The sequence below is a fragment of the Daucus carota genome, chromosome 6 (genome assembly GCF_001625215.2).
Source record: "Daucus carota subsp. sativus chromosome 6, DH1 v3.0, whole genome shotgun sequence".
Taxonomy (NCBI): Eukaryota; Viridiplantae; Streptophyta; class Magnoliopsida; order Apiales; family Apiaceae; genus Daucus; species Daucus carota.
Window position 1 is genome coordinate 29,541,592 of NC_030386.2, and position 24,292 is coordinate 29,565,883.

Below are 24,292 nucleotides of genomic sequence, written 5' to 3' on the forward strand. Positions count from 1 at the left end.
AACTTAATATTACCAAATTATTTACTTAATTTAATCTTGACTCGCAACAAATGTAATCGCAAAAAACGGCTCCGTGAGCGAACGGAAAAATCGATCCACAGGTTCCTATAAAATGCGAAAAAGAATTCACTATTGGTTCAATCATAGCATCGTCGGTCAATGCACTGTGGCTACCGTCGACGTGGCATCGAACCATTTTCAAATCAAAAAACAATAACAAAAGACCTCAGAGTCCCGTTCCAAATCAACCACACAGCGTAGTAGAGCGATTGTTCCACACAACCCGACCAATACTAAAATCAAACCCCCCGGAGAAACAAACGCCGTTAACAAATAACGGGGCTGTTCCAGCAGGGGGCGTGGATGATTACGACTGGTGGATGGGTTGATGTGGGCGCTTTAAAACGCTGTTGTGTAAAGTGTCATACGGCACTTCCTATCTTTTGGGAATTCTTCCTCATCGGTACCATAGATAACTGAAATTTAGAAAAAAATAATAAATAAATAAAACGATTTCAAGTGTGTAGAGACTTGGGGAAGACGATGAATGATATGGAGGGGTATTGAGTGTGTTTATATAGGAAGGACTTAAACCCTAATTCATTCGAATGGGCCTGGTTCATTTTTTATTTGAACCGCTTAGGCCTTCTCTGTTCCAGTGTTGATCCAGTTGGCCCAGTTTTATTATTATACTTCTGTTTTATTTTGAGTTTCTGACTAGCTCTTCACTTTTTATCTATTTGATAGACCTTTAACTTTAGCATTTAAGTTTGGGAAAATAGATTTTTTCGCCACCCAACTTATTGTTTGTGTAAAAATTTGTCACCGAACTATAAATTTTTTCTTTTTTGTCACTAACGTTAGGTTCGGATTATTTTTGTCACTAACGTTAAGTTCAGATTTGATTATTAACATTATATTATTCTTTGTAGCATTATTGAAACATAATGGTAATCCGCAATATTATGGTGATCTAACATGTGTCTATATCTTTATATGTTGTACTACATATGTGTGCCAGGTAGTTTACCTTGGAAGACGAGAATTTGACACGTATTTTGAAACTCCTAAGAGATTTAGTTTCATAAATTATTTTAATTTTTTTTTTAATAAAAATTTAACATTTGAATTTTTATACACTAAAAAGAAAGTCTCAAAATTAAATTATGGAACTATGTTTTATAAGAAGTAGGAACCTTAAAATACGTGCCAAGCAGTGGAAAAGAAATATAAAAAATGAGGAGGACGGAGGGAGTAATAATAACATAATTGAGCGGTAAAATCGGGAATAATTGTATATCGTCTACTTTTTTTTATAGTAGTCGTCCTTATTTTTGTACAGTAGTATAATTAATTGTAGATGGCATCTAATCTTATTTTTTATGAAACTATATATAATATACTCCCTCCGTCCCATTTTATGTGACCCTTATTCCTTTTTGGGACGTCCCAAAAAAAATGAACCTACAATACTTACTATTTTTGAACACTACTTTTCACTATTACACCCACTACTTTCTTCCACTATCTCTTTTCTATAATAATATAAACACTATTACACCTACTATCTTCCTCCACTATCTCAAATCTATTATTAAATATTGGTAGGTCCCACCACTTTACCCACTTTTCAACTAAACTTACTACATTTTTCTTAATCTCCGTGAAAGTCAAACCAGCTCACTCTTTTTGGGACGGAGGGAGTAGACAATAGACAATCATAACTCTTATTTAGAAAAATAAAATAAAATAATTTATGAAACTAAATATTTTAGGAGTCTTAAAATACATGTCAAACTCTTGTCCTCAAAGGTGAACTATCCAGGGGACTTATGAAGTACTATATACAAAGACAAAGATAATAGACATACATTAGATCTTCATAATATATTGCAGACTATCACTATATTTTAATAATACCAAAAAAAATTACATAATGTTAATAATCAAATCCGAACGTAAGGTTAGTGACTAAAAAAAATCCGAACCTAACATCAGTGACAAAAAGGAAAAAAAATTATAGTTCGGTGGCAAATTTCTAAACAAACAATAAGTTGGGTGGCGAAAAAATCTATTTACTACGGGGAATCTTACTCCGCCGATTAATATTATACGTTTTTTTCCGCTACTCGACACATATTACAAAATATAATTTTATAAATTTTACAATAATCTTTTAATATTGTTAGATTATGACAATGATAATTATATAATATTCAATTGAGATTGTCTAACATCCATTAAAAAAATTTGATAATATTCAAATATCGATTGAATTTTTAGGATTTCACTAAATGATGGATTTTGTAGGATTTCTTAATATATTTAACTGCTTTGAAATTTTACCAAAATTCATTAAATTTTGAGACATTTTGCTTAAATTCTAAAGAATTTATATACATTTTATCAAGAATCCGCACAAAACATGATCATGTCGATTAAAATTCATAATTAAAAAATAATATATTAAAATTCTAATCAAATAGCAGACTAGGTTTTTATACTTGAACTTGAGATTTTGGTTGTCCGGGCAGTGAAAATGTAGTCACGAAGTTTGCGAAATTTCGGGCGTTTCTGAACCAACATCAAAGAACACTATGATATAATTAGCGGAAAAGAGAGAAACCAAATGACAAAGAATGAGTGAAACATACGATAAAAAGATGTGGAAGGGAGATGATTCAAGCTCGGTGAATAAAAAGGTTCCAGGAAGAGGCGGAGGGTTTTCTGATGCACTATCTATAGCCGCTGATCTTGGCTTCTCTGTTTCCCCTGCCCCTTCCAAGGTCCTCTTTCTCATTGCATTTCTATATATTTTACGTGTATATTCAACACTGCTATTTAATTTTTTTTTATGCGATATTAGGCTTTTGATGCATTTAGCTCAGTTACAGTTTTATTGGCATTGGTGATCATATTGTTTGCGATTTAGAATCATCGCCTGGTTTTGTATTAGAATGGACACTTAAACACAGACATGCATACACGGGGTCTTGAATTATGAATTTACGTGGAGAGGTATATATCAGGCTGGTATAATATAAACTTGATTAATGTTGTATACTCAAGCTTAAGCAATGCATCTGGTGAAAGGATAAGAAATATGTGCATCTCCCAAGTGGCCCTCATGAATTATCGTATTTTGGGCCTAAGATAAGTAATCTTGGGGGGAAAGGTTCTTCACCTTTTTATATAATACTCCTTCAATCCATAGATGAGCTAGTTGACTTTGGACACACAGCTTAAGATGCATTGGATACCTAGTTTCGTAATTTTTTCATTTTTTTATTTTCATTAGTATACAAAAAATTCATTTTTAAAACTTTTATTTGCAAAAATAAAACTTCGAAAATGAGTTATGTAGCTATGCGGTCAATAGACCTTAAATTGTGTGCCTATAGTCAACCAGCTCATCTAATTTGGGATGGAGGGAGTACTAAATATTTGCTTCATTTAGTTTTTACTTTTAACTCAAGTGCATTATCAAGTATTAGATTAGTATTAAGTCATATGAGGGCCTGCCTGCTAATCACATCTATTTCTTCTTTATTAGGAAGAGGCCCAAAACTTGTACAATGATCTTGAAAAGGGTGATGACTTGATCAGGGTTTTGACAGAACTAACCATTGTTCAAAGGAAAATAGCAGAGTTGAAAGTGGAACTTCAAGGTCGACAGGTAAAATTAGACGACATTAGATCCTAATTCTTGGTGCATATGATAGCTTTTGTCTTTTTTTTGCTAATTGTCTATGGACTTATAATTTTGCTTTATGGATACTTTTACTTGACGATTATATTTCACATTCTCTTTCAGAACCTGGTCTTGATACAAAGAAATCCAGCATCACATGTACTAACCTTCTATAATATGCGTGACAGTATCTCGTCATGTGTTATGTGTATACTTTTGAGGTCGACTAATTTTTTTATTAATGGTCATTTTGGCATGACAACGTTATCAGATTATTCAGAATACGGAACAGGTTTAATCATTATCTGTAGTCCCCAATCCCATAAATGTAGAAAATTAATCATTGGGAATTAAGCTTTAACATGTAGAGTGCCGTTTTAGGTAGCTGCTGATCTGATTACTAAAGATCTGTCTTTTTTCACTATGCCAAAGTATTTAGAATATTTGTAGTCCATCAGGATGTAATATGTAATGACTTGGTGAAATGAAACATCTAATATATGTGTATTCTGCAGGATGATAAGAATGTTGCACATCTGACACATGCAAGAGAAATGGAGAAAAAGATTGAGAGCTTGAGAAGGAGCACCTCCATACTGAAGGATGTTATCCAGAATAAGGTTTTTTTAATATATTTTTTAGGGCCACTTTTCCACATCCCTATTTTGAGTATGGAAGTAAACCAGATACCATCTTTAGATCTCCTTTATATTGCTAGTGAACATCATTCTTGCAGTTGATTAAATGCACAACACCGCTCTCTAAAAATGAATTTTGTTAACGTCCTGAAAACAAACTTTCTTTACTGCTAAATGTCAACTTGTGCTAATTGACAGTGTTCAGAAGCCGCATATCATATATACTATCAAATATTTGTTTTTCTTGTGATACTTTGGTCCGATATTGCAGGGCCGCATCATAACTCGTCTTCAACAACCATATGCGTTGGATTACATTTCGGTGGAAGCAGAATTTCAGGTCAGCAGTGACGAAAAACGTACCCCTATTTCATAATGAGGTTTCCCTATGAGTTATCCTTTTGTTAGAGCAGGTCCAATGCTAAAGCTAAGATGGCTTTAGCTACCTCTAAATTTTGGCACTAAAAGATGTTCTTTGGTGTTAAAATAGAACTTGTACTGCAACGCTTATTCTGAAATGAATATAGCTATATTATATTTAAATTATAACTCATGTACCATAAATATGTCCTCCCCTTTTTTTCTTTAGTGAATGATATGGCAAGGAAGGCTGTGTCCTGGGGCCTTCTTTGGTTCAATGTTTAGAAGCGATTATCCACAGAATGCAATCTTCCCATTAATAATAGCTATGCAGTAGAGTGAGTATTCTGTAAATCTAGTTCTGTATTTCTGCTATGCATTCAGTTCTAGCTATGCATTAGACTTGCTCTTATGTATCGATGCATGAAACCAATTTGTGCTGTACAATAGACTATACGTGGTACTTTTGGTCAGGCAATCAATTTTGCATCTTTTGCTGAGAGAGAAAATAAAGATGCACAGCAGAACAGATGCTGTGGTCTTAAAAGATAGGGTAATAACTTGCCTTTGTATTGAACTTAAAAATTCTTCTGGAAATGAGAAGATTTGGAGAGCAGCGGCCTTACATGTCTACAATAGTCTAAAAGTTATCTCTTTCTCATTCCAATCTGTCAAGTCCAGGGCATACAATGATCCTCTTCCCTTCTCTCTTGTTATCTCCCATTTAAGATTAACAAACTGGTAGATTATCACTGTGCATTGATTTGGATTAAGATTTTGTGTTCTGGCTAAGAAGTTGAATTTTCACGTTTAATGCTTAGTCTTTACAAAGAGTTATATTCTAAACATTCTTACGTTTTCCCGGATATCTACAGAAACAATTTTTCGAACTAATGAAGAAAGCTGCAAGCGATTATGATAGTTTGACAGCATGTGTAGCTGATATCCAGTGGACACAGAACTTCAAAGAACCACCCTCTGTGTGGGGGGTAAGTTGGATGATATATCTATGCTATTTATTTTTTTCGTCTCAAAGAGTAAATAACATGTGCTATCACGGAAAACACTACTAAGAATATACGTATAGTGCAGTGTTGTGTACCTTTATAGTAGAAAGTTAAATCTTATCTATTTATGTTATTACCTGTCCTAATATAAGGATTTCGGTGGTGCTGTAGGTTAATTATCCTTTCGCGGAAGGGTTTCCATAACTTGGTAATGTTAGGTAGTAACTTAAGTGGCTTGTGCAGAATATTAGCTTAACTTCACTTTTCACTGCAGAATATTTATGTGATACTCGTGGACTCAAATAACCGATCAAGAACATATTATAAGTAGCACAACTGGTACCAAAGAAGAGAAGCATAATATTGTCACATTAGTTAATCTAGTTTCATAGTGTATAAGTTTTATAAAATTATACATATTAGTGGTTATGTCGCAAATAATTCAAGTTCAAGTTGGTTACAGTCTTGCAGATATCATCTTGTTTGAGGACTATTTATGTTTCAGTATCGCAGCATTTATTATACTGGTAATATTAGCAAGTCTCCGATACATTTTGTGGAAACTTCATTTTATATATTTATGTTCTACAAATTGCATAGGAGATGCTTCATCCAATTCCAGTTGCTTTGGCATCATGCACCAGATACTTTGAAGCCTTATCATCAACGAGAGAATCATTTGCATATCTTCAAAAACTAAGAGTTGGCCATTCTGATCCGTCGCTGCTCCCATCGCCTACCAGTTCCTCTCAAATAGAACCAGTGGATTCTGATTTTGTACCTTTTCCATGGAGAAACGAATCAATCTTTGAGGACTTATCACCAGGGAAGCTCCAAACGCATGATAGTGAACATTATGAAGCAGATGATAACAGTGATACCAGCAGCTCTTATCAACTTGACATCCGCAGACTCTCATGGCCTGCTTCTGTTAAAAGCAATGATTGGTAAACTAAACTTGTGTTGTATTTCACAGTTTTTTACAAATATGAAAACAATAGATTGTATTCCGCTGTTTTATCTTATGTAAACATTTATTCTGTGGAATACGTATAATCTGGATCCTCCTACCTTTGTAGTACCAATTACCAATCCAGCAATTACAAGCCACTGTTATGTACACATTATTCCCTTAATGCTGAATGCTGTATGCCTGTTTTAGGTGATATTCAAGTATATATTCTACTAACTGAACAAACGTTAACACTCTTTACAAGGTAAAGTAAAGCATTGCACTTTATAGTTAAGAGACAAACTCTCTTGAGGAAATTATTTTCTTTGTTTCTTAAAAAATATTCCGGATTCTACTGTATATGTTTGAACGCTTGAAATATATTTTGGATTTTTCTTTTATATGTTTCACTCTTTGAAAAATACTTTTTACATCTATCTTTAAAGAATTTGTTTGTTTAGTTGATCTTACGAAAATTTAAATATTTCAAGGAGAGGAATTATTTTGATCAAAAGTGATGAATTTCACTTTTTTCTTTTAGAAAAAGGAAAACGATTTTTAACTCACAGATGAAGTCATCTTCTAGGTTATTCATCTTGAAAGACAGAGATGAATTATATTCGAAAAAATATTTTCTTGTAAATTCATTTCAATAAATGAATTTACAACTCGCCCACGTGCCAGCGCGGCAGCGTCCAGCAACGGCACCATGTGTCGCCGTTAGTGTCGCCGTGACATCCGGCCCATGCACCAGTAAACCAATACCACAAGGTATTTAAAGATTTAATTTGCTGAATAGCACAAAATGAAATTTCGCTATTTATAGTAAAATCAAGGGGAAAAAGCAAGCATGAGACATAGTGTTGACTCAATGGACAGATAGGTTGCTGAGTTGCTCTAACCAAATGAGCATACAGAGTTTGATAATGTCATAATCCAAGAACAAAAATCAGTCAAGTTCTTTTCAAAAACATCAACATATGGTAACACTTGTAGTTATTCCGAGCATTTCATGGGAGCAAATGCATCAGCAGAAAAACATAGACCCTGCAACATTATCATGCAGCCTGGGCAGCTCAGGAACAGGGACATTCGCGGCAGATGTGTGGCTTCCATGTCCTGAAGAAGTATCGCTGCTTTCCTCAGACTTTATCAACTTGCCCGCTTGTGTAGCCGCAAGGTGGGCATAGTAGACGGGTGCAACTAGAACGATTTTAAGGCAACAATGGGTAAGTAAATGAAAAAGTACATTAACCAGCACAATCAAGCAAAAAACATTACTGCACAAACTGTCATAAGTAGATGTATGGATACCTATGGAGATTGCGGTAGTACTTCTTTGGTACCTGTAGAGCGCAGAAAAGAAACCAAGTAGCACATTCAAACATTAAGTTTTAAATTTGAACTATTTGAAAAGGAAAAAAATTGTTTCTGGAAACTAACACATATGATAGGGAATGGACGAGATTTTGCATATCATCAGCTGAGAAACCAATTTCATCAATTAAAACATGATAGTGAGCAGGACGAGAAGTTCCCTGCCAGGTCAATAATTAGCAGAGTAAGAAACAAATAATGTAAGTGTTTATTCATCACGCATACAATGAAGAGTTACCAATGGAGTTAATACCTAAGGCATGCATGGTGCTATGAGACTTAAGCGGAAATTCAAAATTTTATTATTTAAGGCAGTTATACAAAACAGGCATATTATTGCATTATACCGTTATTATTTACATATTGAGAGGGTAAAGAAGCGTATTAAAGTTCGCTGTGTGTCTTAGTAAATAGGACTAGGATCTTTACTCACTAGTACTTAACAAAGATTTAGAATATGAATGATTAAAGGAAGAAAAGGCGGTGGCTTACAATCTTCCCTGCCTGAGCACACATGTAAAAATCATAATTTCTTGGGTGCACAATTTCCGTGTCCACAACAGTCCCTGCAAGCTCAGACAAACACAGACAACTTAGAACAGTCCAAGTTACGAATTTAAATTAACAAGTAAAATAGTGCTGACCAGGAGGAACATTCACATGGTCACCGACTGCTTGAAAGAGTTTAGTATGATGATTTTTTTGGGCAACTACCACTGTGAACTTCGGTATATTCGGCTCGCCAAGAAACTGATAAGTCTGCAGAAACAAGAAGGTAATTTATCGTTACAAATTTTGAATATCAATATATAAAGGAGACACGACAAACTCTACAAGGCAAAACCAGCGAGACAAACACATTGACATGTAAGATTTAAGCACAATTAAAGAATAGCTGTTCTGAGAAATACTTGCAAGTCTCGTTTACATAAAAAGAATCGAGGTAGTCTTATTTTAAAACAAATTAAAATGAAGGACAAATATTGGATGAGGAATTGTGGACATACTCTTCAGAAGATATTACTACTCAGATAAAAGGTAAACCAAGTAATATACGATAATAACCTTTATTATCTGATCAATCTCAATGTTCAAAACTTGGCTAAACTGTGATTCACTGACCCCGTCCCTGGGAAAGAGGACACAGATTCCACCAAAGAGATCAACGTTAGTGTACATTAAATGGGGCAATCAATATAATTGTGTAGATCCGTGATACCTGAATACGACGATCTGAGATGGTTTGCGACAACTGGTTGTTTTATAGAATTCCCGAAGCAGTTCCCTTGAGACACAATACAACGAACTATTAAAGACTAATTTGCAGTTTGTATCTTACCAGGAATCAGAAATATTGACAGTCGTCTATGTATTTAGAAAGCATGCTGTTTATCAAAAAGTTTTAAAACCTTGTTGTTGCACTTTGCATCCTCTGACATGATTTCAATCAATTGTCATATTAGAGTGTAAACATCAAGCATATTTGTGTAATTTAGCAACGGAGTATGAAGAAGAGTATTAAAAATATAGCCGGTTCTTAAACATACATTCACTCCATTGTATTATGTTTGTGTATACCCTACTATACTAATCCAGTGACAACGTAAACATCACATATATAAATGTATGTGTACCTCATTATGCCATCATCATCTTTTCCATTTGGCAAAGGTTTGAACAAAGACTCAATCATCTCAGCTTTACGGGATTGTGTTCTAACAGCTGCTCTATACCTTGATATCAATGGCCAGGAATGAGATCCAACAACCTAAATGTTCCAAACAAAAATAGGGTCAAAGGCATCATTTGAATTAATATCCAGAGACGTAAACAAACAAATTTGCTAGTACAATACCGCTGCTATGGATGGGACATCTGATTGGCCAGGAGAGCCATGAGAAACATCCATGCCAAATATCATAGTTGGAGAGTCTCTTATTATAGGTACACGAGAAACAACCTCCAGTGCTAGCAAAGAATTAGTACCCCCAAGCTTTAAAATGAGGGAAAAAAATATCAATAACACAGTTAAAGTCAGATTAAATTAGGATATGAAAATCTAGACTTCTTGTAGTTGAAAAGACTACTACCTGACGTTGGAAACAACATTACCTTTGAATTTATTTTCAAAAGAACATTTGTAAGATACTGGTCATTAACATTCCCAGGAGAAACACATTGTGTGGGGATTCCCCATTCAACCAAACATTTCCTCTTCCATGGTCCTTAAGCACATCAAATCATACTAATCAACTTCCCACCAAAATAGCATTGGTCTGATAAATGACAGCTGAGTTAAAACATACCATAGATAGCAGAATTCTTTCTCTCTGGTAAGACACACAAGATGAAAGGGTACGGGGGAGGTCGATCGAACTTTGACATGATCTGATCAAACATCTTCTCCACTCTTACCAGTGCGCTAGCTCTTCTATATTGGGGCTTTTCCTCAATAAGTGTATTTGGACGTTCAATAACCTGAATACAAAATAGAATGTTAAGGGTCTTCGGTATATATATAATAATCTATTAGATGGACAAAAGTGAAATGTACATACAACCCCTTTGTTCCTTCCACAATTAATCAGCCCTTGTAATAGCTGACTTATATCACGAGCAGAGAAGTTCACTACTGCCCAATAATCTATTTTCATTGGTTTCATAAGTCTCTGAGTGAGGGATAAAACAAGAGGGTAAATCAGATTCAATAACAAGATACTATTTTAATCTACTGGGGAAAGAACATAGAAGCAGTAACAAAGTAATTATATTTCCTAATGATGTTACACTTCACACAACAGCTAAACCAACTCAAGTTTGATTCATGTAGGACAACATTTTCTATATACTGTATACATCACCTTTCTATTAAAATTCCATCTACCATTCTGGGGAATGCAATCTTCATCACCACCGACCTTTAACTGCAATCAGCATTAAAGTGAGATGTAAAAGTATGTATAAAGCCACTTAAATTTTACAAAAGTAAAAAAAAGTACCTTTGGTGCTTCAAGAACACGACCGTCAAACTTCATAAGCTGTTTCTCAATAGAAATGCCACAAGCAGATAAGAGAGGATCTTCATCATACAGATACTTTCCCATAGACTGACATCGAACGTTCATTGATCATTAAAAAGAACAGGATTTTTTTTTTGTTTTTTTGTTTTTATAAGTGATCCAAGGAACTCCAGTGAGAAATAATAACCAATAAAAGAAATAAAAGAAATATTTGATTGTGAGAGAATATTTTACATCAGTGAGAATTTTTTTTCTCTCCTGAGGCTTCACCCTGGATTTTTCCACTAAAGCTACTCTTTGCATAGAAGATAGTGCTTTCGTATACCGCTGAAGAGAGACAAGGCCACAAAGCTATAGAAAAACAGGGGGAAAAAATCAATTTCTTTAAGTGGGTTGCTGAAGAGAGACAAGGCTAGAAAGCTATAGGAAAACAAGAAAAAATATCAAAATTTTGAAGTGAAAGGAAATTGAAAAGGGTAAATCAAGACACTAAAATATGTATAAATATTTCAATAATGATTACAAACCTCCAGTGGGAGATAATTAGGTCTTCTTGGTTTACCGACATCTAGGCACGGAAGGTACGCAGAAGTTTCTAGCTGTAAATTCCGATGTCTTCTAAAGTACTCATAAACTGTGATCTCCTCAGGTTGTTCTTGTCCATGGGTACCATCTCCATATTTCCCTTTCATTAAGAAGCTAAAAACATAAAAGAGGAAGATTTATTACAAAGGGCTCTTCGTTTTGAACATGAAAAAAGAATGAACCAAATAAATAAACGCTTACTATAGCTCATTGCAAGGCTTATCACTCAACCCTATTATCTTGAATTCCTTGTTGGTATGTGCGGCCTTGATCCTCATGTTTTTCAGCATTCTCTTGGCCTGTTGCATTTGTAAAATGACAATTTAATAGTGAAAGAAGGCACAGTGCATATTTTTCAGGTGTAGTTCTAAATTTACCTTCACCCAATCTAAAGCACGAGCATCACTTGTACCCTGATTGACTTTCAGAAACTCAAGTACAGGTCCAGGAGTAAGGATCATGGTTGTCGATACATCTTCACAAACGAATGAGTAAGCATCAGTTAATATAACTGTCTAAGACATATAAGCTAGGATAGGTAGGCAGAAAAATTATGTAGATCTTACCTATATTGAGTGACAAGCCACCATGAGTTGGACGAAAACTAGAATGAAGACCAAAGCACCTAGATATCCCTCCTCCAACATCATCCAACGCCCTTGAATCATCATGGAAAAATGACTGCCTTACCAAAAGGCAACCCCTGCACATTCAATACTCATAAAAGTAAGCAAAAACATCGTGTCAGGGTGGAAGTATCTTAAGAATGGATTCTTCTGGCTTAAGAAAAAAAAAATGGATTGTTCTGGTTCTCTGGATACCTATTAGCCGCTTGCTGTCTTAAAATAATATCAAGCACCCTCAGCACATCTTGAACCTTATCAGTCTCATCTCCATTGAGGGCAAGCAGAACAGACCTCAACGGTATCTTGGTAGCATAGTTGATCTCTACTATGTATGATTTTGAGTGAAAAGATTGCCTAGATCTTTTACTAGGTTCACCAGAGCTCCCTTCTCTTATAGGATTTCGTTGATAAATGAATTAGAGCACATAGTGTTTATTTTTGCATGAAAGTAATATAGTATTCGACTAGAGAAATAAAGAGACTACAAACCTTCTGGCTATGGACTCCTCAAGAACAACTGTGAACTCCTGCTTGTTCCGGGGTAAGGGCCCCACAGTATATAAGGCTTTCTCTCCATCATATGCAAACCTCTTGCCAGCAAGTTCTGAGGAATATGTTTGATAGAGCTTATCAATTATATTTCTTCCAATCCCCTTACTCTCAACAGCTTTCTTATCCTCATAACTAATGGAAACCTGTAGATTATATACAACAGTTAACTTCATTTAATACTTTACATCCAATAAAAATGGCTAAAATCTGACACACGTACACTATACTGGTAAAATATCTCATCTGGAGATTTCACTGAAACTTTGAAGTGGTTCGCCTCTAATTGTATGCGCCTTCCGCTCTTGCCAAAATCTGGCCTACTAATCATAACAAGTTTTGGAGGCTCAACTCGTTCGGGATCCACTCCAGTTGGAATATGTGATGGCGGTGGAGGCAAAGGAGGTGATCCACCTAGATCCTGAATGCCTGTTTTCTCCATGTATTTCCTCAACTTCACGACATAAAATTTTAATACACGTTTTAAAAACCAAAAACCATAACATAACAAGCCTAATCTCTTATTTGGTGGCAACATTTGTGCACAAGGTAAATAAATCTCTATGATAGATGTTACATTCTCAAAGTACCACAACTAATAAAAGCAAATGAAAAGGAAAATTCAACCATAACAATAATGTTACGTCTACGGAATGATATAAAACTAGTCAGGCAGGTATCATTAGTTGAACATAAACTGCTGTTGAAAATTGTTTTACCACCAAATGACTATCATGTTTTTTCCTCCAACTGATTAAGTTATATATTCAGAAATTTTTTTCACTGGAAGAGTAGAAATCAGAGAGTTAATGTATAAACTAATAGCATTTTCACTATGAACATGGCATCAAGGACAAACTGAGCAATTGTAAAGCGAAGGTGATGATTCGATTCTCTTTCGCGACGAAACTCTTAAATTCGATTACAGAGCCTAAGGCCGGTTATAAAATACATGAAAACACACATAATTAACCACATAACATAAGATAAACAATGAGCAACACTTGAACTTTGTTCTAAACTGCAAAATTCTAGCAAGCACATGAAAAGCAACAGATAATGTACGAGGCAGAATATATATTTAGCGGATTCAACAATGAAGTGATCAAGTTGAGATATAGACATAGCGGACCTGTAATATGATCAAGGGTTTTTGCAAAAGGCTAGTTGTGAAAATGGGAGAGCTGAGCGTAGAGTACTTATAAGTGCTGCATAAAGGACTCCTGGCTTTCCAGCACGTGGGTTACAAATGAGAAATGGAGGGAAGGTAAACCGTTTTTGGCAATTCCTTTATTTGCGTTGTCATTAAATTTCGTGACCTCTTATCATTTGTAGGTTGTATTGCGGGGTCTGAATTCAGACAAATGGTGTGCGAGTATCGGTAAACGGGTGGATAATTAGGCTATTTAGTACTCCCTCCTTCCCATTTTAATAGTCCACTTTGCAAAGAAAAAATTTCCCATATTATTTGTCCTACTTCTTTGTCCAATACAATTTTATACAAGTTTCAATGTTAACATTTATTAGCATGTACAATTTTCATGATTTACAATGCAAACTATGTTGACTTTTAACAAAATGAATGAAAATTTAGTACTCCCTCTTTCCCATTTTAATAGTCCACTTTGCAAAGAAAAAATTTCCCATATTATTTGTCCTACTTCTTTGTCCAATACAATTTTATACAAGTTTCAATGTTAACATTTATTAGCATGTACAATTTTCATGATTTACAATGCAAACTATGTTGACTTTTAACAAAATGAATGAAAATTTAGTACTCCCTCTTTCCCATTTTAATAGTCCACTTTGCAAAGAAAAAATTTCCCATATTATTTGTCCTACTTCTTTGTCCAATACAATTTTATACAAGTTTCAATGTTAACATTTATTAGCATGTACAATTTTCATGATTTACAATGCAAACTATGTTGACTTTTAACAAAATGAATGAAAATTTAGTACTCCCTCTTTCCCATTTTAATAGTCCACTTTGCAAAGAAAAAATTTCCCATATTATTTGTCCTACTTCTTTGTCCAATACAATTTTATACAAGTTTCAATGTTAACATTTATTAGCATGTACAATTTTCATGATTTACAATGCAAACTATGTTGACTTTTAACAAAATGAATGAAAATTTAGTACTCCCTCTTTCCCATTTTAATAGTCCACTTTGCAAAGAAAAAATTTCCCATATTATTTGTCCTACTTCTTTGTCCAATACAATTTTATACAAGTTTCAATGTTAACATTTATTAGCATGTACAATTTTCATGATTTACAATGCAAACTATGTTGACTTTTAACAAAATGAATGAAAATTTAGTCGTGTTTTTGTATAATTAATGCATAACAATGATAACAACATATCATATTTAATTTTTCTTAATATGTGTGATTTGAGCAAAGTGGACAATTAAAATGGGAAGGAGGGAGTAGTGTTTTTGTATAATTAATGCATAACAATGATAACAACATATCATATTTAATTTTTCTTAATTTGTGTGTTTTGAGCAAAGTGGACAATTAAAATGGGAAGGATGGAGTATCTCCTAAAATATAATTTAGAAATGATTAATCAATCTTGACAAAAAAAAAAGGAAGTGGCATATTATAAGTCTTAAAGACAGCTACTAGTGTTGGAAATTTATAAGAGACGCACAACTTAACTTATTTGGGATCGGGACTCTTTCATTTAGTAGAAAAAAGAAAAAATGGTATACTCTAGATTTCAGAAATAGTTATCAATATTGGGAATTTATAAGTTATACACAGCCTGGCAGCCTTTGATTCTACAAATTGACCAAATTTTGACTAAACATTACAAATTATCTCTTCATTATTTTTGAAATCTGAAAGTTGCATATTAAAATACACTAAATATACTTTCTAATGATATAATTTTTATTATTTTTTGAATTAAATGATATATGTAAAATTTCAGTCAAAACATAATCAATTTGACTGGTTAAAAATCAAACGGAGGCATGTAAAAAGGGACGGAGGGAGTATGTTCGGAACCTGATTTTGCATGTTATAGGATATTAGTTTAACATTATTTTTTCCCCTGGATTAATTAAACATCGTAATACATAAAATATGTCTTGTTAGAAACTCTAAGCATGGAGTCCTTAATTTTCGAACTTACATCAAACACCATTTCTCATTTTTAAGAATTTTCAGAAGTAATTGTTAATTTGAAACTATGTTTGAAATTTGTTGAGTAGACATTAACAAAAAATTACTCCATTGTGTCTTTTTTTCTTTTTTTATTTGGAATGTCGGGACTGTTCATAACATGAGACAAGTTACTAATTTACGTTAAATATGTAAGACTAAATATAATCGTGAGTGATCTTATTGGCTTCGTATTCATGAGTATTTTAATACGATGAAATTTTTGTATTTAATATCAATACAAAACTAAAGATATTAACGATCAAAAAATATGTATTGGCAAATGTGTCAAAGACAAATAAGAAAAGTATTAAGAGACGGAGGGAGTATAAATTTACATCATTTGTCCTATAATTCAGCGACATGACCAGGATCAATAAAATTTGTTGCTATCTCACTTTTTATTAGTCACATTAGATTTGCGTATTACTCCCTCTGTTTTCAAATAATTGACGTTTGATTTTTGTGCACGCAGTTTTAAGTGCATTGACGGCATAATTAGAATTAATATTTTTAAAATATTCTTTTTGTGAATTAAAGTATAAGATTGATATTTTTATTCCGAAAAAAAAATTTAAAAATAATAATTCTAAGTATGCACTCAAAACTCTTGGAATTGTGTGCCAAAAAGTCAAACGTCAAATATTTGAAAACAGAGGGAGTAGTTTATAGTGTAAAAATGTAAAATCTCTCCCGATTTGAAATTTCCTTTTATTTCTGCTATTTTTTTATTAATTATCAAACGACACCGCATATTGAATGATCTTAATGATGTTTACTGGGATAACACTAGGGCTACATATTTGAAAACGTGAGAAAAGAACTTTCAACAGAGACTAGAAAATATCAATTAATCAATCATTTATGCATATTATACTGATTTATTATTTATGTTTTAAAATCATACATATTTTATATGCATGTGTTGTGTATAATAAATTTATATAATAAAATAAATAATATTAAATATACGAGACATGTATGTCATCTAAATGAACGTCCCATGAGATTGATATGCTTACATACGAATAGTTTAGAATATAACATATCAATTATATAAGTTATATTCCCTCGTATTGGAGTGTATTGATCCTCTCTATTGCAATTTTAAAAAATAACATTTCAAATATCACGTTCTGAAAAATAATCCGAAATATCACATTATACCATTATTTGGTATAACATTTTTAGATCCTACTTCAAAACGTTAGTTTGTTTGACGTTCTCAACCTTTCTAACTCTCAAAACTCAGTTTTGTTGGGTCTAATTTGTCAACTTTCACTAAACGTAATTTTAGCTCGTGTTTTAGATATTTAGTTTTGTTATTGAAAATGCTATATGAAACAGTTCGAATTATAATAAGTGAAAATATTAATATACGAAATTATTTTTCTAGAACCATTCATTTTAATATTAGGGTAGCGGTCTTTGACATATATGCCTGGGATAGTTTAATCAATCCACACTCCCTAAATCGTTGGATGAATATCTCGCGATCAAGATTATAACGTACGTTTAGCATTTTTTAAGCGCTAGATAAGATTTGTCCAGCGTTTAACCGTCAGACGAGTTTTAAAAAATATTAGATATATTAAATTTTTGTTATAATCGTGACCGCCGGATAATAATCCAACAGTCAGGAAATAGTGTGTTGGTCAAGAATCCCATTACGTATGTATGCCACGGAACTTTGATATTATATTCAGGATCTCTTTTTCATATTTCATGTAACCAATATTAATAAATTTTATACCATATCAATTTAACAAGGTAAAGAATATAAGCGGTGCGTGAATGTATGTATGTATATCAAATTGTCAGAGTTCCAAGAAACAATGGTCAATTTTTGCCTGATTTCAACGTCTCGCCGTTGACACCATTTCCGGCGGCACTCATTAATCTATTCATGCATATAAACGCATATGCGTATACGTACAATATACACACAGGACACATGATAAAGAGGCACAGCTTTGTTGTTTCCGTGTTAATTGCGTGTTATGTGAATCAATTTCTCCCGCATTGTTTTCATCTTCTTTTTGCAGGTTATGTCGAATTTCGCTTTTACTCATCTCGTGTTGTTTATTTTGCTTTTCAACTTTTAATTATTTAATTAATCGGCTTAGCGCGCTAACATCTATTCATATATACAGGGGCTAAGCGCGCTATCATATATGGAGAAGGTCAACAATGATCGTTGTGTTTTTCCTTTATCCAGTCTCCAAATTGGGTGAGCATTGATGTTCCTTTGAAGTTATATTGTTTTTTTCAAATACTTTGTTTTGTATAAACAAGGTCAGGTAAATTGGGACGGAGGTAGTTACGATTAATTAATTAATTATTTACGCTAAGGTTGAAACAAAGTTATTTTATGTATCGGTTATCCCTTGGCTGTCATGAATAAATTGTTTGCTAGATAAATGAAGGAATGTTTATGCAGTGTGGTCAAATTGCAGACTACTCATTTTAATCAACTGAAGACTTTGGTAACAGAAGCGAAGCATGCTTAGCATCACAACAAATTTTTCAAAAATAAAATTTGGATGGTAAATTGAGAAATTGCTTCATTATTATTGAATGTAAGTTGTGAATTTAGCGAAATTATTTGGCTGCATCGAGAAGAAACATCTTTGTCTCCATAAAGGGTTTCCGGTTGGGTGGTGATTGTTTTACGCTTGTCGTCATACAAACACACACACAGTGTTGCTTTTAGGCGGTGGGAGCTTGAGCCCCTGTTTGATTAACTACAATGAACTTTGTTTTGAGGTGCATCATTATTTGCTGCCAGAGTAATATTAATTATCAATTGCAATGAGTGTGGTTGATATGAATATAATATGTGGTCTCTTATTGATCACTATAGTCCGTTATGATAATCTAATAAGTTGATCTTGAACTTATGTCTGTTGATATTGATAGACAATAATCACTGTCAAGAATAATTTGCTAAACTGGATGTGAATGAATGGATGAATTGCAATTTGGTATTCCACATCAACAAGAATACTCTTTTTTATGGAATTAATAATAAAATAATTTTGCTTGTTTTCAGAATATTGTGTTTCACAGAAATTAATTGCCATCTTGTGATAGCTCTATATCAAGTGCTAGACATTAGTTGATACAAATTACTACCTATCATGTTTTGTGACTACACGAGAAACTTTTTGGGTATGTAAATAGAGCTGCACTTTGCTGGATTTCTGGATCCACACACACACATAAAGGTTTCAGAGGTTGAAGATTTAGGCAGTCATTTGTGCCGATTTGATCTGTTTTCTCTGGGACAAGTCAATGCAGTGAAGAGTGTTTTATGATACACCTTATGTGTAGTTGGTACGGGGATGAAAACTGTTATTTTTACGGTGATGAAGTATTAATGACATACTACTCATCCCAACAAAAAGAGAGAGAGAGAGATAGAGAGAAACGCATGCCACCATTTTTATTTTAATTGATTTAGAAGCAACTTTATGGATTTGGAATCCATGCAATTCACTTCGATCAATCAGAAATTTGGAGGCTATTATTAGAGAGGGACCACAACTTACTGCATATTGCGTGTTTTTGTGCTCTTATCAATAGTTTGTAAAAATGTTCTGCAGGGACCTGCAATCTTATCTTTCAGACCTTGGCCTTTTCCTGGCTATGGAAAGTAAGAAGTTCTATATCCTGGTGGACAACCGCCCATGGTTGAAAGACCTAGTCTCACGACCCGCACACCTCTGGCAATTGATGGTCACTAAGGTTGTCAAGACTCTCCAGCTATTTACTAATATGTCTAATGGAAATGGTGATATAAAAGTATATTTTTCTGTATACGACCAGTACAGGTTGTCTCCTTTTGCAAACACAAGGAAGCAGAAGGAGGAAAAGGAGACTGGAGGGTTGTTTAATGCTTCCAAACTGAAACCAAGTAAATCCAGAAAATTTAGAAGATGGTTTCATGTGATTGATGCTACAGCAATGTCCACGAAGATGGTTCCTGTCAGGAATCTGAGGACTTCATTTGCTTTAAATAGCAAGTTGCATAGGACCTTGTATGGATTTATTGTTTTTGAAGTATCATGGTCTGATGTACGGGGTATCAACTACTTCAATGAGCTTCAGGTCATCATTTACGTTTAGGCACGAGTTTCTTGTGTTCTATGGCTTGTAAGGTGCCATTAACAGTTATGTACTCTCCATATGCAGACTGATACATATTTGGCTATCGAGTCTAAGTTCATGAAAAAATGGGAATTTGATAGTATTGCTCAAGCTGTTGGATGCATATCGTCTTGGTTTTCAGGGACTCTTGTTGAGAAGGTTTGCTTGAAAGAGCATCTTGATTCTGCAGTAGGTATTTTCTTGCATCTGACTTGTAGGTAGAAAAATGTAACACTAGTTTTCAGTTTATGCAGTTCAAGATCTTACCTGCAAAAAGTAAATATACATATACTTCTTTTGTGTACTCTATCTGTAGCTTCCTTTTGCTTATATGTTTGTGCTGTGCGACTATATTCACTCTTCTATAACTGTTTTCCATATTCTAAAATGTTGGTCACAGTTCTAAATCTAATTCCTCATTTAATCTTTGGGAAATGTTATTTCCCCTTCCTTACTTCTACTTTTGTATTGTCAATCTTCTGTAAAGAGGCACATTTTATTGTTCCCTCTAAACTACCTCCACACTCGAGCCACCTTTAATTGTTAACCAAACTACCTTCAAAATCAAGGCAGGGTGGTGGTCTTCTGGATTGTTTTGTAGATGGTAACACTTCTTTTTGCTATTTTATTATTCTCTTATATGTTGAGTTCAGTTATGAAATAGATAGTTACCCCTATGTTAAAGATAAATATTAATTAACTGTAGTATCTTATCAAGGCCAAAGCCCTCCGGCAAATATCTTTTTTACATTAAGTTTACTGGATTATTTGTGATTTCTACAGGAGATGTTTTTTATGATGCTGAGGATTCCTTTTCCCTAACTACAAATGTTAACAATCATGACCATGTCTCTAATAGTTGGAAGCCTGTTAATGTGGATAATGATAATAGTATCTCTGATAGTAGTCCTGTCACTGTGGACGATGAAGACAACATCTCTGTTTACAGCGGGACTGTTGAAAATGAATCACCACCTTGTAGCTGTTATGGTGTATACTCAGCAGCTACAGAGAACTTATCAGGTGTGCTGCCACACTCACCAACCTCTCAGAATGGGCCCTACAAAAGAAGAAAATTAATGAAATCTTTCAGCACTGGAATTGAGGTTGATATATATTCAGAAGAAACACAGAGTGAAACTAATTATTCACCAATACATCCCCAGACTCCTTATGCAAGTGATTCTGAAGAAGATCTTAAAGATACCCAGTACAAGGATGTTTTGCTGTTATTCCGGTTTAATGACCGTGATCTCCCATTTAAACTAAGAGACATAATTACATCTGATTTGCGGTTGCTTACCTTATTAGAGTGTGGTCTTCCATCTTGGGTCATCTTTCTTCAGTCATACCCAGTGTTTTGCCATTTTTATCGTCCATGGATGTGTCCTCTAGCGAGAACTTTGTATGTGCTGATCTCTGTTGTCACTGTTCTGATTGGATTTTATGATTTATATAAAAATGTTCCTGTTCTCAAGGCAGCTGCATCACGCATTTGCGGGCCTCTCGTAGATTGGATAGAAACATGGGAAATGGTATCAAGAATTAAGTACTTGGGAACAATGCTATTTCTGCACAATTCCCAGAAGGCTCTGGAGTGGTTTTTAACGACTGTGCGAACCATTAGATCATTCTTTCGGGTCCTCACACAGCCGGTAGCAGGTCCTATTGCAGTATGTTGGCAGCTCATCGATCCATTTTGGGACATGTTTGTGCTGGTAGCTAAGAACGTAGGCACACTAGTTTGGGTTGTGGTGGATTCTTCTGCTGACCTACTGGAGATCTTTGCTGGGACAATATTGTTTCCTTTGTGGTTTGCGGTGTCATTCATATGGAATATTGGTTAGTTAATAACTTAATATGCATAACTTTACTTTATAATTATATATGAAAGGCTTTGACTATTTCTATATATGAGATACGTCACTAATAATTTGCACGGTGATGCAGCAACATCTTTTTTCTGGATCATTTGGAACGTACTGTATACTCCATTTAGCTTTTTACAAGGGCTCTCCAGTGTTCTCTTTGTTATAGTTTCGAATGCATATGAGTTGGTTAAAGATATATGCCTTTTTATGAGTAGCATCTTCCAGTTTGCTTCAAGTGCTGATGCCACTGTGAGCTCATATGAGGTTTCTATGTGGCGAACTCTGTCCAAGGATCTTTTTTCCAAGGTTTTAGACTTTTTAATTACTGTAGTTTATTCAAGACTTGAGTAATATGATTTGTCCTCACGACCAATTTTTCTATTTCTGCTCCTAGGTTTTTCGTGCTCTTCGTAGCGTTTTAAATGGCTTTGTTGCATTCTTCATAGCCTGCAACCGGCACCGGCTAAGGTTGAATGTTTTCACTTTGTTTAATAATTATATGTTGGCTTAATCATACACAGAGCACAGATATTAATATTTATATGACTTTTTGATTGTACCAATCTGCTTTGTATATATTGACGCTAAGACTCTTGTAGATGGTAATTCGTAGTGTGAATTGGCATTTGCGTAAAATAGAATTATCAAGCAGCCACAGACTTATACTCTTACCGTTGAAATTATAATTCTCCAGCTACCCATTATAGTATTTTTCTCTTGAGTATCTGAATCATGTTGGTTCTGTAACTAATTCCTTGGCTCTCAAAATTCTTAGTAGTTTTCTTACAAAACCAACATAAATACTGCACCTTCTAAGCTTTTATCGATAGGTAAAGTTACATATATGAAGAACTTTCTCTAATCGACTTCCTTCCCATGCTAACTCAATATTGGTATCACTGTCCAATGCCTAAGTACTTCAGCCAGATCAGTATTGATTAGTCCTGAAGCTTAAAACAGTGAAGTATTTATGTTGATTCTAGGAAATGAGCTTCCTCTGCAGAAATTTTTTGCTAATTTCTGTTTGTACTCTGCTCTATTTGTACTTTTCTGCTTATGGCTGGAGTTCTTAAATATGCTCTTCTAGGTAGATTTGGGCTGCACTTGGGTGAACTGTAATAAGGGTTACTTAATAGTTTATAAATGGCTAGTCTAGTTGATTAGTAGGTAGTTGGTGCCTTTGCTTTCTTGGATGCCATGGATTGAGATTCAGATCAAATACCCCACAACCATGTAACAGCAGCTTTTGGAGTTCTCCTAATGCTCAAGTTCTAAATGAAGCCAATATCTTTCGTCCCATAATATTGACTATATAAACTAAATCATTGTGTTATGCTTTTACCAGTACCACTGCTAGTTCAGTTTAACGATGTCCTTGTACTTTCTTCACAATCGATACATAAGAGTCTCTTGACAGATGTGTGTTATATAATTTTGCATGCTCCTCCCTTGTGTGAAAATCTTTTCCGATAAAAAACCTTTTTCTGCATTCCCAGGCTAAATCAGTGGTTCAAATACTATGTTTTTCCATGTTTGTATGTAGCATATCTTCATGTAATAATTGTTTTCTTTTTTCCAATTTTGTTTGTAGTATATATAATCATATCGTCGACTTATTTCAACGTCTATCTCGAACTTCAGTGAGAATACAACGTACTGATCAAGGTCCAAGAATTCAACTGCGTGAAACTCCAAAGCAGGTAAGTAGCGTAACTACTACTAGCAAAGGATGTTTACAGTTTATTTTTATTTCGGTTGTTGCTTCTTATATAAATTTAGTCTATACCTATCCACAAATTTATGACCTCTTTCTTTTTTTCGGTTGTAGGTAATAGGCCCGGAAGAAAGCTCATCCAGGATGAAGGATAAGAAGCAAAGATGACGTGCCGGCGATTATGAAAGGTTACTTCTTCCGCTCGAATCCGTTTTACCCCTGAGCTTTTATGTCATCTCATACTTGGTTTGTAACTGTATGTAGGCTATTGGGTGTAAGATCTGAATTATGTAATTATGAAACAGTAATGTATTATATAGTTGCCACCTTTGTGAAGATTGCTGATTAGTAAATATGAGTCACTGCACCTGGTAAAAAAAATTATGCCAAAATATCAAACACATTTCGTCTTTCAAGTCCAATTTTATCATGAACATACTTTCCGTCAAGGCCTGGATTGTTGTAGTCTGTATATGTGTATGTTTCTCAGTTCGTTGGCTGAATTAGTATATGCTCACAGGCGTGGGACGTTTTGATAATATTGATTATTGAATATAAAAGCCTGCATATTA

General features: G+C 34.2%; 3 protein-coding genes and 2 non-coding genes across 8 annotated transcripts; 2 read left to right on the top strand and 3 right to left on the bottom strand.

Annotated features, from left to right (window-relative positions):
* Positions 1 to 48: 48 nt before the first annotated feature.
* Positions 49 to 194, bottom strand: LOC135147464 (small nucleolar RNA snoR2/U65). Its single transcript, XR_010285038.1, has one exon. It is a non-coding gene; the product is annotated as a small nucleolar RNA snoR2/U65 (small nucleolar RNA).
* A 206-nt stretch (positions 195 to 400) lies between these two features.
* On the bottom strand, positions 401 to 466 carry LOC135147465 (small nucleolar RNA U49). The gene has a single exon (XR_010285039.1). It is a non-coding gene; the product is annotated as a small nucleolar RNA U49 (small nucleolar RNA).
* Positions 467 to 2,547: 2,081 nt separating this feature from the next.
* LOC108226953 (AUGMIN subunit 2) lies at positions 2,548 to 6,805 on the top strand. The gene is made up of 6 exons (XM_017401949.2): positions 2,548 to 2,786; positions 3,554 to 3,676; positions 4,207 to 4,311; positions 4,601 to 4,669; positions 5,565 to 5,678; positions 6,297 to 6,805. The coding sequence occupies exons 1-6, from the start codon at positions 2,640 to 2,642 to the stop codon at positions 6,645 to 6,647; spliced, it is 909 nt and encodes a 302-aa protein (XP_017257438.1). The 5' UTR covers positions 2,548 to 2,639; the 3' UTR covers positions 6,648 to 6,805.
* Positions 6,806 to 7,453: 648 nt separating this feature from the next.
* Positions 7,454 to 14,073, bottom strand: LOC108226555 (protein argonaute 16). 2 transcript variants are annotated; one of them, XM_017401527.2, is made up of 23 exons: positions 13,938 to 14,073; positions 13,029 to 13,259; positions 12,746 to 12,951; positions 12,452 to 12,646; positions 12,197 to 12,333; positions 12,008 to 12,105; positions 11,832 to 11,929; positions 11,573 to 11,744; positions 11,280 to 11,396; positions 11,025 to 11,132; positions 10,887 to 10,949; positions 10,584 to 10,694; positions 10,332 to 10,503; positions 10,138 to 10,250; positions 9,881 to 10,018; positions 9,660 to 9,793; positions 9,245 to 9,310; positions 9,091 to 9,154; positions 8,670 to 8,784; positions 8,518 to 8,591; positions 8,092 to 8,186; positions 7,963 to 7,994; positions 7,454 to 7,851 (listed from the first exon to the last, which is right to left on the bottom strand). In XM_017401527.2, exons 2-23 carry the CDS (start codon positions 13,245 to 13,247, stop codon positions 7,676 to 7,678), a joined length of 2,703 nt encoding a protein of 900 aa, XP_017257016.1. In that variant the 5' UTR covers positions 13,248 to 13,259; positions 13,938 to 14,073; the 3' UTR covers positions 7,454 to 7,675. The 2 variants fall into 2 exon arrangements, with proteins under 2 accessions (XP_017257016.1, XP_017257018.1); XM_017401529.2 differs by lacking the exon at positions 13,938 to 14,073 and having other exon boundaries at positions 10,587 to 10,694; positions 13,029 to 13,318.
* A 3,698-nt stretch (positions 14,074 to 17,771) lies between these two features.
* LOC108225481 (uncharacterized) lies at positions 17,772 to 24,056 on the top strand. Of its 3 annotated transcripts, XM_017400350.2 has the most exons (10): positions 17,772 to 18,031; positions 18,140 to 18,216; positions 19,592 to 19,733; positions 19,815 to 20,096; positions 20,181 to 20,328; positions 20,919 to 21,977; positions 22,086 to 22,312; positions 22,401 to 22,474; positions 23,598 to 23,706; positions 23,835 to 24,056. In XM_017400350.2, the coding sequence occupies exons 2-10, from the start codon at positions 18,161 to 18,163 to the stop codon at positions 23,886 to 23,888; spliced, it is 2,151 nt and encodes a 716-aa protein (XP_017255839.1). In that variant the 5' UTR covers positions 17,772 to 18,031; positions 18,140 to 18,160; the 3' UTR covers positions 23,889 to 24,056. The 3 variants fall into 3 exon arrangements, with proteins under 3 accessions (XP_017255839.1, XP_017255840.1, XP_017255841.1); XM_017400351.2 differs by lacking the exon at positions 17,772 to 18,031 and having other exon boundaries at positions 18,043 to 18,216; positions 23,648 to 23,706; XM_017400352.2 differs by lacking the exons at positions 17,772 to 18,031; positions 18,140 to 18,216 and having other exon boundaries at positions 19,604 to 19,733; positions 19,820 to 20,096.
* The last annotated feature ends 236 nt before the right edge of the window (positions 24,057 to 24,292 follow it).